Genomic DNA, 17518 nt, shown 5'->3' with positions numbered 1-17518 from the left:
GAGATAAATATGACCGTAAATATCAATGTTATAGTTGTTGTTTTTGTTTTTTTGTTTTTTTTTGATTTTATAATTCAAAAGGATATAATAAAGTTAAAAAAGTAAACATATAAACAACAAAAATTTATTAAAAATAAAATGTCGTACAACAATAAAGTACAAGAAGACAAAACTATAGTGACAAAGATATAGAAATTTTTTTTTTAACCAACAGTACCTTTAGCTAATAATGTAAAGTTTGATTTTGTGATTATTTTTTAACAAAGTGAAGGTCATTTGGAAAGAATATATTATGTATTAAAAAAAATTTAACCAACAGGACCTTTAGCTAATAATGTAAAGTGTTCCTAAATTGTTTAATCCATTAGTAGAACTAGACGGAAGCCATGCGTACCTCGAGAAACTATCATTGCACTTTAATACATATATGTCATATATAGACATACACTAAATTTTAGACCCATGTATTCACAAAATCATCACTATAAAAATTAGTATATGAAATAAAATAAAACCTATACGTTAAATGTGAAATTATACTTAAAAAATAAATTGAGATATTCAAATGTAAATACTGAATAATAAATCATATCAAGGTTGGATGGTGTAACAGAGTTTCTTTTATAAAACTTTTCCAGATAAGTAATATCTTTAACTTTGATTATACAACTAACCGTCGTTGATGTTTAAAAAACAATAATTTTATTTTCGTTAGCCATGGGTTTTACGAACAATAAATGTAGTAGCTGGTTGGTGGATTTTTAATGATCTCGTGTGTTGTGATTTTATTTCTAATGTAAATACTAAATAACAAATCATATTAAGGTTGGATGGTGTAATAGAGTTTCTTTTATAAAACTATTCCAGATAAGCAATATATTTAACTTTGATTATACAATTAACCGAGTTCTCATTGATGTTTAAAAAACAATAATTTTATTTTTGTTAGCCATGATTTATATGAACAATAAATGTAGCAGTTGGTTCGTGGGATTTTTAATGATCTCTTGTGTTGCGATTTTATTTGTAGGGTTGACTTTATATAAGAAAAACTTGTGTCCTAAATATAACTTGATTCCAATTATTAATAACAACAATGACTATTCTAAATATAATCTGATTACAATAACGAATAACAACAATATTATAATTAGTTTAATTACAATTTTTAATAATATAAAATAAAATGTTGATATGAATATTAATTTGTATTAATCCGAATGTTGTAAACTCTCTAAATTTCAGTATATTTGATTTTGTTAGTATATGGACATTATTAGTTATTTTTAAATTAGTTTAAAGTATAAATTGGTGATAGAAACCAAAAAGTATAAATTAATTTAGACATACAATTATTCATTAAATTTGAGAGATTGCAACATACAATTATTCATACAATAACTATTAAATTAATTTTGAAAAATTGCAACATACAATTATTCATACAATTCTAATCCATTCGTTTATCAAAGTTTAGAATGTGATACTGGTAGTTATGATCCATCACGTTAAAAAAGAATTATAGTTCAATTAGGATTTAAGAGTCCTATATTAAGAGAATGTTAACGCATTTGTCGTTAGCTACGATAAGGATTATTGAACTTTTCTATCCGAATTTTTTATTTTTGTTTTCATATAATAGAGATATATAATTTAGTCACATGGTTAATAACTTAATTTGAAAAAATTAAGAATTGTGATTAATCAATTAAAATTAGGTTAGTTGTCTTTTAATATATATTAAGATTATTTTTTTTATAATGAATTAATAGCTACCATTTGAACCTCATAGGAAGATCTAACAAGGTTAGAATCTTTTTAAAGTTAACAACTTATACAAGTTTAAGAGATTTTAATTATTGAATTAAAATTAAAGATCAAGATTGAAAAATAATTTTTAAATTGTAACATTTGATTTTAATTATAAGAATCAAAATATTAATTTTATTAATAAAGTTATGTTTCAAACCAAACTTGAGAGGCAGTTTCATCTTAACAAAATAAAATTTTAATTTCTTCACATATATTATTGAATATTCTTTTTAACAACAAGACTAAAGTTTGGTATTCAAGTTAACACAAATACACAATGACAGAAATTGATTTTATATGTTTGCAAATATAGACGGCCCAAGTTTATCAGTCCAAATTTATCATGTAATGTTATTCCCCTCAAAAGAAAGAAAAAAGAAAATTCACAAGAATCTCGTTAAAATTTAAACTTATAACTTTTTAAATTAAATAATAACTTTTACACAAATATTATTTAAACATACACAAAACAATAATTGTTGCTAGTTTGCGACATCCTCCGTCATCTATGGCAGACTCCACCACCTTCTATTTTCTGACACACCCCACATTACTATACATACAATACGATATATTTCTATAATCAAACTTTGTCGTCATCTTAAATAACAAAACACCTTCACAAGTTTCGGAACATTTTTTCTTTCAATTCATTGCATGTATATCTTTTGATAACATTTTACGAGTAAATTTTATTTTAGCTTGAATACTTTTTCATGTATATCTTTAATAAAACTCTATATTTTGAAGTGTAAGTTAACCATCTATAAAATATCATGGACGTCTCATGGATTTTAAAGACATTGTATTGAATATAAAGACCTTTAGTTAAATAAAAAATTTTACTAAGTGAAAGGTATTGGGTACAAACAAAATAACCGAATTTTATATGAAGAAATTCTTGTATTAAAATAACAAAAAACATTACAAAAGCAAAATCAAAAACTTATCAATATCATTTACGTATTCCTTTGTTATAGAAAAACAAAATACCTTTTTTATAATGAGTAATTTTAAATAGAAACACAATATCCAATTATAATTCTTGGGTATTATTATATGAATATTCAATATTAACAAACAAATAATTAAACTTTTGGGCCTTTAAAAAAGACTAGGCCATGTTCGTTTGCGCGTGTTGAACACCCTCAAATCCGACCTTGAAAATGATATAGTGAAGATAGATAACAAAATAACTGTTATGTAATAATTTTTTTTTTTTATAAATTATGTTATTTAAAACATATTTTACTTGAAAAGTTATAATTAATTAAGGATATAATAGATTATAGTCAATGTTTTTTTTAAAAAAAAATATCGACAAATATTTTAGTCAAATATATAAAAATAATAGTATATATAGAGTTAGATTAGAAGAACTATAAAATTATCAGCTTGTTCAATATATATGAACATCATAAATTGAATCTTACAACGTTCTTTAATTTTGAAAAAAACAAAATTTCTTAAGAATAACTAGCATAGTACCCGCGCAATATGGTAACGGTGGCGGAGACGATGGTCTAGTGGGGTCGGTGATTGAATTATTGGTGGTGACGGTGTTAAGTGGTGTAGGTTGATGTAAAGTTGAGGGTGAAATATTTTAGAAGATAAAGACTTAAAATGTTAATTATTAAAATAAAAGTTTAGAGTCAGAGCTGATACGAGAAAAAGTTTTCAGAGGGGGCAAAATTAAAAAAATTATGAAATATAAATGTAAAAGAGAGCAAAATGTTAAAAATCTATAGGAAAATTTTTAAAATTCATGAAAATTTTAAAAATACATAACAAAATTTAAATTTTGACGGGAGCCTTAACAACCCCCCCCCCCCCCCCCTTTAGGCACGTCTTTGTTTAGAGTGAAAATCAAATCATTAAAAACAAATTTGGTAATTTATAAAAACTTTTTTTATAATGAGAATTTATTAAGGGTAATATATTACTTTTGCATCTAACTATTTTTTAACACTTTTTAAAAATAAAGGTTGATATAATAATAACTGTGACATGTGGAAATCAGAGGGTACGAGTTGGAAAGAGAATTAGTGTTATTCACATGTCACTAACTAAAGCTATTAAAATGATTTTTAAACTAATTTTTTAAGAAAATAAATTATTTTCGTAATAAAAATTATAAAGGAGTATAAATATATCTCGTTAGTCAAAATTACATTAAATTGATCACATTAAAATACTCGTATTAAATAGTCCAACCTCATAAAGTCTACATGTCATTTTCTTTCTCACATGTTTTCCATATAAATAACCTTTTCTTACCATGTAGCTTTTTTCTGGAATAGCATTCTTACCATATACCTTTTCTTAATCTTAATATCTTAATTGTTAAGCTTACAATAATAAATATAAAATTAAAAAATGTTTAGTTTAATAATTCTCACAACTCTATTATATAAAACAAACTATAGATACGGAAAGTGGGAGTTTTTAAATAACTTGCTTTTTTTTAAAACACATTTCAAATATAAAAATAGGAAAATTACATAAGTTCGTTAAACATATATAAAATGTCAATTTGGTAAGGCTTTTTTATTTGGAAAAGTAGAGATAAAAGGTAACTTTATACCTATATATAAAGGAATTGCCACTTTTTTTAATTTTCAAAAAGACATGCACAACTCAACTCACAAACCTTCATCATCATCTTCTTCTTCTTCTTTGTTCTACTCTACAAATCTCTGTTCAAGCACATGACCATTATCACACATCTCAATATCTTATTATTTAATCTCATTTAAATATAGTATATAATAAATATATTGTATTAAATAATAATAATTACAAATTAAAATCACTGCCAAAAATTTCAACTTTGCTGATTCTCACATTTGAATTTTCTTCAATCCCAACTTACATCTCACTTTCTCTCCCTATATACACATATATATCTAGGGTTTAACACTATCATAAAATTCACTCTTGAATCACTACATTATTCATTACAAGTTTCGAACTTTATGTTACAGATCTGATCTTTTTAGCATGAATTTACATACCCACAATTTAATCTCAGTATATATACAGCTATACACATAGATACAGAAATTAGGATTAGGGTTTTGGATGATATTTTTGTGTGTGTGTGCGTGTTTGGATAAATGGGGTGCAGAGCTTCAAAAATTGATGATCTGCCATTGGTAATAAGGTGTAAAGAAAGAAAAAGACTGATAAAGAATGCAGCTGATTATCGGTATGATTTATCGAATTCGCATCTAGCTTATTTTCATTCACTTAAAGATATAGGTTATGCACTTTCAAAATTTGTTGATGAACAGCTTGTTATACCTTCCCCCTCATTGTCATCATCAGCTTCATCACCTGTACTTACATTGCCATCTGATTTAGGTAAGATTAGCAGTAAGAATGCTAAGCATAATGGGTCGGATTCTTCGGGCTCGATCTCGATTTTGCATAATCATGATGGGGGTCATGTGGGTTCTGGGTCTGATTCTGATTCTGATATGAGTTCAGATTTTCATGGTCATGACAATGGTCATATTCATATACATGATGATGATGATGATGAGCATGAGCATGATCATCATGATGATAATGGTGGATTTGAACATAAGCCACAAGAATTTTCGTCATATAACAGGCCGCGTGAATATAATGAGATGGATATGAATGACCCGTATTTGATTAATAGAGAGATACCGGTTTATAGAGGACCTGAACAGGCTAATTGGAGTGACCCATTTTTAAATAGCAGAGGACCAATGCCGTATCAACCTTATGGGGTGAATCCGTCTGTACTGCCATATCAGCCTCCTTGGGGATTAAACCAAACTGGTTGGGGTGGAGGTGGGGGTGGGGATGACCCATATACGGTTAACCCATCCGCGTCGCAATATCAACCTCCTTGGGGTACGTATCAAGAGAATTTCGATTCTTACAATGGATATAATGGGAACCCGGGTTCAAATTCATATTCGAATCAGTATGTTAATTATATGAAAAAATCTGCCCCAGCTAGCCGTACTGTGATTCAACCCGGGGAAACAAGGGGATTTCAGGAGACATCTCAATGGGTTGATCCTTCACATTATGATCCATATGGAAGTGCATATGGGTATGGGTTTTCTTATGGTGGGGGACCCATGCCACCTGCTCCCCAAGAACCTAAGAAACCCAAAAGTCCTCCACCGCCTCCTCCACCAATGGAATCTGATTATCTCAACTTTTTTGATGCATATGATAATGAATACGGGTTTAAATATGGGTATGAGGAGTCAGTGGGTAGTAGTCCCGATTCCAGTATAGTGAGGAGGCGGGAGGGAATTCCTGAGTTGGAAGAAGAAACAGAAACCGAGTCTCATTATGAAGATGCTGTGAAGGGGCACACATCTAGTACAAAGAGAAGTATAGGTGAACGAAAAGAAGATAGTGAAGGCAGTTCATGGAGGGAGCCTTCCAGTAGTACTGGGGGTAGTTCTATAAGAATACCGCCTGGGAAAAGCGAAGGTACTGCGAAGACATCACATAGTGAAGGCAATTATACTTCAGTACCATCAGAAAATAATGAAGGGGCACATTCGGTTAACACTGAATTAGACAAACATAGCCCCGAGACAGTTGTTTTACATAGCATGGATGAGGGTTATGAGGGTAAAAAAGGGGGAAGTTTTGATATAGATGAGGGGTCAACACCAGAGATTGAATCCTCTATTCTGAGTAGTTTTACAACATTATCTGCTCATGGTTCTCGGGATCTTCACGAGGTAGTTAATGAAATCAAGGATGAATTCGAGACTGCTTTTAGTTATGGAAAAGAAGTTGCCTTGATGCTTGAAGCTGGGAAGTTGCCTTACCAATCAAGGTTTGCTGTTCTTAAGGGTAAAGATCATTTATAATTATCACCATTATATGTAGTACATCCAAGGCTTTACTATTACTATTACTAATTTACTATTACTATTACTATTACTATTTTCCTAGTCTTACTTATATTTCTTAATCATGTTTTTGCTGCATTTGTTTTGATACCTTTATTTTCCATACAAATTGTTTCATAGAAACGTATGCATTTTGAAAATGTTTTTTAATAAACTACATATATGATACATTGATACAATTTGCACAATGTTTAGTTTGTTTCTGGCCTTCCATAATCATCCGCTTAATATAAACACTTTAAGTTCGCATAGGTTCCTTGCATGATCTCCAATCATTTCTTCTCATTGTAAGAATGGATTTCTAATCTTCATGATTAAATATACTGTTGTAAGTTAGATAATTTGTATCAACATCTTTATTTCATGTGAAATAGCATATTATCACAAAATATGTTATCCTATATTTTCTTGTGCTGTAAGTACTTCCTGTCATGTTATGCTGTAGATATCTGCTTTATGGTTTTCAATTGTATCACAGATTAATTATAAATGTCACTTTGTAGTTGTACTATCCAAGGTTTTCTATCCGTCGGCATCTTCCTCGACATCTTCATACCACCCCATACAATCTGCCAGCTCCAGGTCTCGAGTTATAAAGTTAGCAGGATCCTATAAGGTGGATGATGTCCCAGAAGATAGGTCTGTTAAACTTTCTTCTACTTTGGAGAAGCTATATATGTGGGAGAAGAAGTTATATAAGGAAGTAAAGGTAAGACATCATTATCAACGAAATAGTGAATAGTTATACATAAATATTTGATTTTCTCTGTATCTTACAGAAAGAAACATAATGGGTAACTATGACCACAGCTCTGTTTTTAGTAATTTTATTACAGATTTCATTTTAGTAATTTGGAATTGATACGTCAGGTGGTTGGTCTGGTTTTAGGATGAAGAGAGGATAAGAGTGATGTACGAAAAAATGTACAAGAGGCTGGCTCAATTGGATAAATCTGGAGCAGAATATAGTAAGATCGAAGCTGCAGAGGCTTCTATAAAAAGCTTGATGACTAAACTTAATTTATCTATCAAAACTATTGATGCCATATCTAGCGAGATACACAAAGTGAGGGACATGGAACTTCATCCACAAGTCAGTGAGCTGATCTATGGGTATGTATTTGATTTCATGTTTCTCCCAAATGTTAAGACTGTACCTTCTTGTTGGGTTTCTGTTTTATCTGTATCTTAGACTTTAAGATTTTGATTTGCATATATGAAACTATTGATATGCTATTGCTATTCCTTTTGAGATTCTGAAGTTCTGCCTCAAGCTGCTAAAATTAGACCCCATCTTTTTTATAATTGCATTAGACCCGTCATATACAAATTAAGTGACTTTATCTTTAATTGTGCTCTACAGACTGATAAGAATGTGGCAATCAATTGTGAAATGTCACCGAAAGCAGTTTGAAGCTATCATGGAGAGCAGAAGCCGGACTTTAAGGGCAAACACCAGCATCGAAAGAGATTCAAGCTTGAGAACCACGCTTGAGCTCGAAACAGGACTTGTAACTTGGGCCCAGCATTTTAATAACTGGATTAATGCTCAGAAGTCATATGTGGATTCCTTAAATGGGTGGTTACTACAATGCATTGATCATGAACCCGAAACAACTATTGATGGTGAGGTTCCTTATTCCCCGGGTCGGTTAGGAGCTCCTCCAATTTTCATCATTTGCAACGATTGGCAGCGGGAGATCAAAAGCGTTTCACAAGAACGAGTCTCCAAAGCAATGAATAACTTCGCTATGAATTTAAGGCAATTGCTGGAAAGACAAGATGATATACAACGACTTATGCTAAAAAAAGAACATCTTGCCAAGGATTTTGCAAGAAAACGTCAAAATCTTGGGCCAGATGAACCACATGGGTCAATGGTTCCATCTGAGAGCCCAGTAGATCTGGATTATAAAGAAGCTATGAAGTTAGTTAAGAATGTTGGTTCAGGCAGTTTACAAGGTGGTGTAATTCCAATTTTCAAGGCCCTAGAGAATTTTACCTGTGACGCTTTAAAAGCTCATGAGCACGTAAGGCTGCAATAACAGGCTATGTAGGAAATTTGTGAAGCTAATTGTAATGCTTATTACTAATTCATTAGACGGTTTTTTGGCCTATTAGTATCAGTAAATTTTAGGACCGATTTTGCTAGACTAGTGATATCGATAAAAAGCACTTCGTATTAGGCAATTGAGAGGAAACTAGAAGAACCTGTTTTGTAGAGATCCAAAATGTTTAGATGGTCTAACAATTCCTTTCAGACAGTACTCTTGCTAATAGAAGTTTTTGTACATATGATAGCTTTGCTACTTTTATTTTGTCTAAATAAATATGCTTCATTATTTTATGAGAAAAGCATGACTATAAATATAAGATTTTGGTATATGCTTGTTATATATTGTAATTTTGTTGGTCCTCAGTGAATTGTCATATTTTAATACGATGATTCCTCATACCTAATGTGTCCTTTTATATCCTCATATCATATGACAGTACGGGTGTAACATGTACAAAATAATTGTTACACGTGCAGCTTACTTGCACTCATGAGTTTTGCAAACCATAGTAGTTGTCATACATAGTAAAATTTTGTATTTTTAGAGAATGGTTATTTTTATGTATAATATTTTATTGCATATCAGCAATAAAATAGCCTTAAGTGCTTAACTCATTGGCCAACTGTTAGTCTGTTACAGATAAATAGGCCCACCAACTAGGCAACTAGCCCACTGTTAATATATTCAGAAAGGAGTAAAAAGTATATAGAGTCATAGAGATGCTACATATGCTGATATGCATATGCATATGCATAGCAATTTTAGTTAGAGGATCTGGCTAATGAGAACTGCTATTAATATACAAAGCTAGGTTAATCAAGACTTCTTCTGCAGGTGTTTTGCTCTCTTGTGATTTGATGACCGCATAACTCGAACATCATCATGCTTGATATGTTTCCTTTTCGTGACATAAACTGAATCGCCGCCATCAATACCTACATGTGCTCGATGGTTCTTAGGCCTTAAAGATTTTCTCATATGATCTCGTTTACGGTCTTTTCTGGACCAAAACCTCCTTCTGCGGTTATGGGGTTCTTTATCGTGAGAAACACTTGCTTCCATGTCTATATCCTCCTGGTCACTACTATTACTCATCATGTCCGCCATCTCCATATCCCTCCTGCGTCTTCTTCTGTTTCCACGGCTTGTGTTAAGCAGGATGTTAAACAGAATATGACACGCGTTCTCCCAGAATAAGAAAATGGTCATAAAGCAAGTCCAGATCATTCTGAATATAACTTTGAAAATGCAGTGGAATACCCCTAATTTGTATATAATATACAACAATACTAGAACTGCAAGCATATCAAAGAGAAAGAATAGAAAGTTGTTAGTTACAAGATAAATAGTTAGTCAGGCAAAATGGGCTAGATAACTGGTTCAGGTTGAAACAGACCGACCCACAAACAACTTCTCGTCCGTTAATCATAAAAATGAATGTGCTTAATACGGATACAAAATGGGCTAGTCAGTTGAGATAGTCGCATTTGGTTCACAGATTTTGATGGAATCTAATGGAACTGGAATTGAAGTAGGGACCATATATACTTACCCATATAGAACAAAAAAGAAACAGCAAAAAACTTAATAAGATGTTCAATGCAGAAATTTTCAATGTAACATCCCAAATCCCATGTTGGACCGCATAATCTGATCAGTTTTGAAAACAATAACAAATCAGTAGTAGTCATTCTATAATAACGCATGTATATATACGAACTTATAGTAGTAACTAAATTATATAGATAACTGATCATTGCATAGGATGATTGTGTATATATATACCTGCAAGACTTGCCGGAAAGAAAATCGAGTGGATGACCAAATATACTTCCAAAGATATGTCCTACGCCTGAAACTAACGCTCCAAATGGATTCCCCATCGTCTAGTCTAGTCGTCCTAGATATGACTCTCGTGACTTTATTTTCAACTAAGTTTCCAAAATTTCTTCAATAAAACACTACTGCACATAACAATAAAGTGAATACATGAGGTAGAGTGAATGATCTCTTTGTTTATTGATGTTTCAAGATAGTAAAACCAAAATGTAACCGAATTAATTAAGACACACAATAGTATACTACCTTCAATTGTGTCGTTTTTCTACTGCCTAGTATGTCTCATGATCATTTTTCACCAACCGAAATTATTTGATTCTAAAAATGTAGATACTCACAATCCTTTAATTATGTGATATATATATATAATATATATGTGTAGATTGTAGAATGAGGAAATTAAGGAGATTGGGAATGATCAGTTAATTTGTAAGTGTTTTGGCGGTTATTTTTACTACATACTACAAAATCCTTAATGTGGAACAAACTGTTGAGCTGGCAAGAAAATTAATTATAGCCATCTTTTGTTCGAGTTTTAATAAAATTCAAAAAACAAAGTACAAATTATCAAAATTTTCATTCTAAGTCCTTAAATTCAATAACATGGTCATTAGTAGTTATATAATCATCATTATTCAAGTGATAATAATTTGAGATACAAATGCATCCATTTGATGATATTGAGTTAAGTTTAGATGAACTTAATGTTTTTATCTTAAAGTGTTCTTACTAGACTAATTCGTTAATACTTTATATATAAATTTTTTTCCAAAAAACATGATATATGTACACATCTCTCAAAATAATACACGAATCAGGTGTAAATCTGAATTCTGCAAAGATAATATACCTGTAAAGCATCTTATATGAAAACCGGAATGTGGTTCTAAAGTTTACAATATGCTTGGCTTCATTGCGTTTAACACCCAATTTACAAAGGTCTTTGATCTCAAGATTTTTCATAAGGTTTCAAATCCCATTTATTTGCGAGGGTGCATTAAAGAAGTGTTTTCGGAAGTCCTAGGTTGCATCCTAAATATTCTTATAGTTTAGGGAAATGATAGCTATTCTTTCTTTCTCATGCTCATAAACCAAATGCACCCTAAAAACATTCAAAATAACCATAACTCTTTAGACAATGGTTAAAATCCAGATTTAAGCAACCTGACCAGCCATTTTTCACCGCCTCCAAGATTGTACTTAGCGAGATTCAAGTACAAGACCTCTTGGTAGAAAGTCCATAACATGAACCACTAGACCACCTTGAAAGTGGTTAATAAAGATTGAAATGCCAGGTGTTTAAAAAGATTGAAATGCCAGGTGTTCACAAAATTTTTACTTGCCAACAACCCTGACAGATGGCAAACTTTAATTCTGCTTACTGGGTGGACTCAAAGGCAAAACAGATGTATAATACTAACGAGCTTTCAAATACATTTGGAACACTTCAAGCATCCTGCATGAGTGCATACAGTTACACTTCTATAACTGACGTACAAAAATCTGATGTTGAATATGTATATCTATAAATTCTGCTCAAAAAATTTCATCCATGAACTTTTGTCGCACAAGAACAAGTTTTCATATCAAAAAAACTAGTATCAACTATTCACTTTCATATAATCACGCATAATATCCCCTTTTAAACATAAACTCACCAATCACAAACCTCAAATAACAATGGAAGACTATCATTTCAGTAGCAAACGATAACCAAAGGATAAAGCAACCTTAAGCTACAATATACACTATAATCAACATTCTGGAAGAGAATGACCCGAGGCATAAGGAGAAAAACTAGCAGCTGAGTCAGTATGGCGCAAAAGGTACGGCTGCTGACCAGAAGACCGCATATAACTCGATGAAGCATTGCCTGGGCTGTGATAATATGAAGAAGACAAGTATCTGGAATTTAGAGGTGACAAAGAAGGGTAACCCAGTGAGTTTGAAGATATCAAATGAGGCGCACGGGATCTATTGGAAGAAGATGCAAGGTTTCTAATGTCTAATGAGCTTCTTGATGGAGTAATATAAGGGGATTGATTATTGCTTTGTAGGGAGTGGAGATTATAAGGTGTACTGGATACAGAATGAATGTTAGAATTTGTACGTGATGTTTGACCTATTTGTATTGCTCTCGATGATGCATAAGATGATGAATATGCAGAAGATAATATAGTTGACGAAGCCATTGAAGCTGGGTTGGATGAAAGTAATGGTGTCCGCTCTGAGGCTGGTGGCTCACCCGTGGCAGTCCTTGCATCACGTTTGCATACAGGGCAAAATGTTCTCCAGGAAGTCAGCCAAGCATCCACACATATTGTGTGAAATTCTGTAAAAATCCAACATGAAGAAAATGTAACAATCTGCAAATGATTGAAGGCAGGATGGACAAAAGAGCAATGGGTCAAAACAGGTTTGGTCAATTGGTAGAAAACTTGAAATAGGTCTGGTCAGATTATAGTTGCAAGAACTCTATTACCATTATCCAAGTTTTTAATACTAAGACGAATAGGAAAGCTTTAGGCATTAGAAATAAATGTTGGATGACTTTCAGCCTGTTCGGACAGAAGATCCAAATGGACCAATTCATATGCTTGGAAATACTACATGTTTACAAATTCTTAGATTGCTTTACTCAACCAATCTGACTAACAATTTACTAACAGGTTTTGTGCTCATATTTAAAAGAAAGAGTTGACGCGTCAATCCACCAACCTATTTTTAAATGCTTGTATCACGTGCTTAAACACCTATTTTGAAATGCTTGGTCAAATAGTTCTATTCCCTTGCCCATCAATCTAACTGATAACCCTTTTATTTACTCTTTTCTATTACAACATGTCAAAACTTACAGAAGTTGTCATATATAAGAGCAAATGTATAGTACTAGCTTTCACTGATTATAAAGCTTTCCCTGTTTAAGCTTATCCCCGACACAGGCTGAAAGCTTTCACTGATTACAAATGTATAGAACAAGATGAAATTGAAGACTTACTGTGACGGCATGGCAGAATTCTAAGCTTATCCCCGACACTATAATCCTCAAGACATATAGCACATGTAGCTGAAGTACAATTATCTTCCAAAACTGCTGTAAATATTAGGCTTGGCATGGCTTTAACTAACCGACTACTCATCCCATGGAATTCCCGAACACGAGAAGCTTGCGGGCGATCTCGTCTGATACGATGCCTGCGGACAAAGAAACATGTTGCCAAAACCGCAGACATAGCCAGCAATGAAATGAAAGATATGGCCATAATTGACCATGCTGAATTTTCATAACTTGGAATAATCCACAACTCCATTGAAGTTACACCAGCGTATTTGCTAAGCTTTAGACCAGATGCTTTTGAAACAAATACAGCATGTATCACTATACCGGCTGTATTCCCTGCCACTTAAATTTTAAGAAGCCTAGATTAAAGGTTTGTATGTCAAGTAAATACAAGTCAGTGTATGTTATACGAATTTTACAGAGTAATGCTCTTTTTTTGGTAAAAGGCCGTCACCCCTGGTTATAATTACAGAGTAATGCTCTTAAAGGTATCAAAATGGGAGGGTCATGCTAAATACAAAGTCTGTTCTAAAATGATACCTATAGAGACTAACAAGTGGATACTTTCATAATCCATCTACAATGAAATGGCATCAGTCTCAACATAGACATAATAAAATATTAAGTTAAAAGATGTATAAATAAAGGTGCTCAATGGACACTTGTGTTTTATCTTCCTTGCAATTGTGTATCGCATACCAATCACGGCGATACTAGTTACAGACTATTTTCAAGTAGTCATATCAAGATATCAACTATCAAGAAGCAAATGATCAACTTGGAACATAAACGTGAGGTGGAAAAGAATGTTACAAAAATAGAGATATATCTCAATCACTACCGAATATATAAAATTGAAATTTGAATGTCTTGACTCCTCAGACTCAAAAGATGAAATATATAGATTGTTGAGCCATGCAAATTAAAAAAGATACAAGATCAGCAATCACTTCATCTACTTTGCAAAAAATAAACTGAGACGTACACATTGAATCCTTGACACCAGCACTCGATTTGTAAAGCAGACCTAAAACACACACATAGACACACAAGTAGTTGATAATCTGTTTTTGAAAAACATTGTGTGTGTCTCTAAGAACGCAGATGCAAGAAACCATCAAAATGTCTACACGGCTATATGTAACTACATAGAACTAACAAGTTATGTGTGATAGCAACGTAAAAGCAGAAAGAAAAAAAGACATACTTGCAACTAGATCACTATCATCATTGTTATAAACGATGGCGGCCTTGTATCCAGCAGATTGTGCTCTTCGAACTTTATCCTCAAAACTACATCCCCCTCTAATCATTAATACAAAAGGTGGGTTCACGCTATCTTCAATGGAATTATTTTTCAAAGGTCGACAACCATCCAGTGGCTCTGCTAAAAACAATGTTCCACATTCCCCAGAACTTTTCACAGGTGGAGCTACAAAAATATCAACAAATTACAACACTAAAAGTATAAGCTTTGATTTAGCATAATAGCATTCAACTATTGAAGAGAGCAGAAACATATTAACAAATGACTACAATGCTTAAAGTTAGGAATAACTGCGGTAGGCTAAAGCTCGGAGCCTCGGATGGTGAGCTAACGAACTAATGCAACTTGGCTAAGAGTTTTTAAATTTTCTTTGATACAATCAAGTTTTTATCCATCTAACTCATCAAACCTCTTACAATAACTCCACTTATGATTTTTGTGATTACTTTGATCCTAAACAGTGTGCGGGTGGCTAGGGAAAGAGTCATACGGATACTCCGCATACAACTAGGTCAAAAGCTCGCCCTCCCCGGATAAAGGAACTCTCAACAGTTTGTCCTAAATAATCATAAAACCAAAAATAACCAAAAAGAAAACCCTGAATTTATTATCCTACCAATTTCCAAACACCCTAAATAGTCATATACATAGCTATATACCATAACACAAATAGTTTAAAAAACATATAAAAACTAAAACTCACCAAAATTAGCTTCAATATCATCAAAAGATAAAGTAAGATTATTTCCCATCAAAACAACATTAGCAAACACCCCACTATAAGCCATAACAAAACACATAAAGCAACAAGAAAACACCCAAATATTCAACATCTTATCCGAATTTACAAAACCCATCAAAAATAACCCGACCCAGTTAATAAAGATCCAATCTTTTTAGGGTTTGAAAGTGGGGATGGAAACATCAGCTTCCATCCTCTAATTAAACTAGTCAAACATGTTAAAGTTTAAAACTTTTTGTGTTTTATGTTTGAATATTTAAAATAATGTTTGAATGATTAGGGTTTGATTAACTGATTTATGGGGATTGAGATTTGGGGTGGTGATAGGTGATGAAAATAGTAGAAGTGTGATAGTTGAGTGATGATATTATTATTATTTTTTTAATTTTTAATATTATTATTATGGCAATGATTATCTGCTAAAAATAATATTCTTTGGTGATACCACCGCCAGCATTTTACCAACTTGGGGGACCGGTTATTGGAGTGTTTACCAAGTTGTATTGTGTTTTATATTTTGGAAAATGATGTTTATTTATTTAGGTTTTATCGTATACACTTGTTATTATTATGTAACATTGTAACCTACTATAAGCTTTCACTAATCAAATAATTAAATGGTGTTTGGATGATTGCGTTTTAAAAGGTGTTCGGGATAGATTATTATATTTGCATAATAACAGTGAATAATAATTAAAAGAAAACTCTAGTAGAAAAGTTATAATTTTTTTTTTTAAAGAAAACAAAAGTTTGAAAAATAATACAAATAATTTTTTTTTTTTTTAAACTGACATATTAAAAATGCATGATATGTGAAAAAGTATATCCCTTGAGATTTGACGGTGTCCCAAAAAGCGTTATTATATACGGCATGTATATTTTGATATTGACCTATTTAGCATTCGTTATATTAAGTATTGTAATTGTAATAATAATCATCTCATCTCATTAATGACAATGTCTATGAACAGTAACGCGCCACGTGACGCTATTCTGTTGGTTCATTTGTACCTCGCGCTTTTTCCCAGATTTTGCCATATCGGATTCCGTTAAGGTTATTTTTCGTTCTGTTTTTTTTCGTTTTCTACATATTTTTTTTTGCTTTTGTGTTTTCTTTCTATTGGTTTACCTATACCCCGCGTTTTTTCGGATTTTGCCATATCGGATCCCGTTAAGGTTATTTTTCTTTCGGTTTTTGTTGGTTTATTACATAGTTTTTTTGCTTTTGTGTTTTCTTTCTATTGGTTCATCATATACCCCACATCACTATTTAGATTTTGTCATTTTGGGGTTCATCATATATCCCGTTTGGGGTTTCTTCTTAGTGTTCATCATAGTTTTTTGGCTTTTATGTTATGAATTAATATATTGGAAACTTTTACTCAATATTTTTTTTCCCTTTGTTATTTCTATTTTCGTTAAAGTTATTTATCTTTCGGTTTTTCTTGGTTTTTTTAAATCTTTTTTTTTTCCTTATATGATCTCTTTTATTGGTTCATCATATACCCCGCATCACTATTTAGATTCTGATATTACGGATCCCATTTGGAGTTTTTTCTTTCGGTTTTTTTTGCATGGTTATCAATAGTAATCATGCTTATTAAAACTTGACATGTGGCATCGGTTATAAAGTAACACATCATACGTTTCTTATATTTTGGATTTTGCCACATTGCATCCTGTTCGGATTTGTCACGTCTTTTTTTTATATTTTTTTAGTTTTGTTTTTTCTTTTTGGATTTTTTTATTACGGGTTACTTTTTTTTTTTCCACACTTTTTATTTGTCATTCAACCTTATTGTGATACACTCCGTACCACTACTTGCA

At 32.0% G+C, this 17518-nt stretch overlaps 3 protein-coding genes across 4 annotated transcripts; 1 reads left to right on the top strand and 2 right to left on the bottom strand.

Moving 5' to 3' along the window:
* The first annotated feature begins 4781 nt into the window (after positions 1-4781).
* LOC122589227 (nitrate regulatory gene2 protein-like) lies at positions 4782-9080 on the top strand. The gene is made up of 4 exons (XM_043761486.1): positions 4782-6666; positions 7229-7434; positions 7615-7838; positions 8089-9080. The coding sequence occupies exons 1-4, from the start codon at positions 4929-4931 to the stop codon at positions 8768-8770; spliced, it is 2850 nt and encodes a 949-aa protein (XP_043617421.1). The 5' UTR covers positions 4782-4928; the 3' UTR covers positions 8771-9080.
* A 518-nt stretch (positions 9081-9598) lies between these two features.
* Positions 9599-10665, bottom strand: LOC122588201. Its single transcript, XM_043760325.1, has 3 exons — positions 10568-10665; positions 10335-10432; positions 9599-10077 (listed from the first exon to the last, which is right to left on the bottom strand). The coding sequence occupies exons 1-3, from the start codon at positions 10663-10665 to the stop codon at positions 9599-9601; spliced, it is 675 nt and encodes a 224-aa protein (XP_043616260.1).
* A 1540-nt stretch (positions 10666-12205) lies between these two features.
* LOC122589013 (receptor homology region, transmembrane domain- and RING domain-containing protein 2) lies at positions 12206-16075 on the bottom strand. 2 transcript variants are annotated; one of them, XM_043761242.1, is made up of 5 exons: positions 15653-16075; positions 14890-15114; positions 14668-14709; positions 13620-14024; positions 12206-12953 (listed from the first exon to the last, which is right to left on the bottom strand). In XM_043761242.1, exons 1-5 carry the CDS (start codon positions 15804-15806, stop codon positions 12376-12378), a joined length of 1404 nt encoding a protein of 467 aa, XP_043617177.1. In that variant the 5' UTR covers positions 15807-16075; the 3' UTR covers positions 12206-12375. The 2 variants fall into 2 exon arrangements, with proteins under 2 accessions (XP_043617177.1, XP_043617178.1); XM_043761243.1 differs by lacking the exon at positions 14668-14709 and having other exon boundaries at positions 15653-16074.
* Positions 16076-17518: the final 1443 nt, after the last annotated feature.

This window comes from Erigeron canadensis, chromosome 2 (assembly GCF_010389155.1).
Source record: "Erigeron canadensis isolate Cc75 chromosome 2, C_canadensis_v1, whole genome shotgun sequence".
In the NCBI taxonomy this organism is placed as follows: domain Eukaryota; kingdom Viridiplantae; phylum Streptophyta; class Magnoliopsida; order Asterales; family Asteraceae; genus Erigeron; species Erigeron canadensis.
The sequence above is the reverse complement of the archived record's forward strand: the minus strand, read 5'-3'. Positions and strand labels throughout refer to the sequence as shown.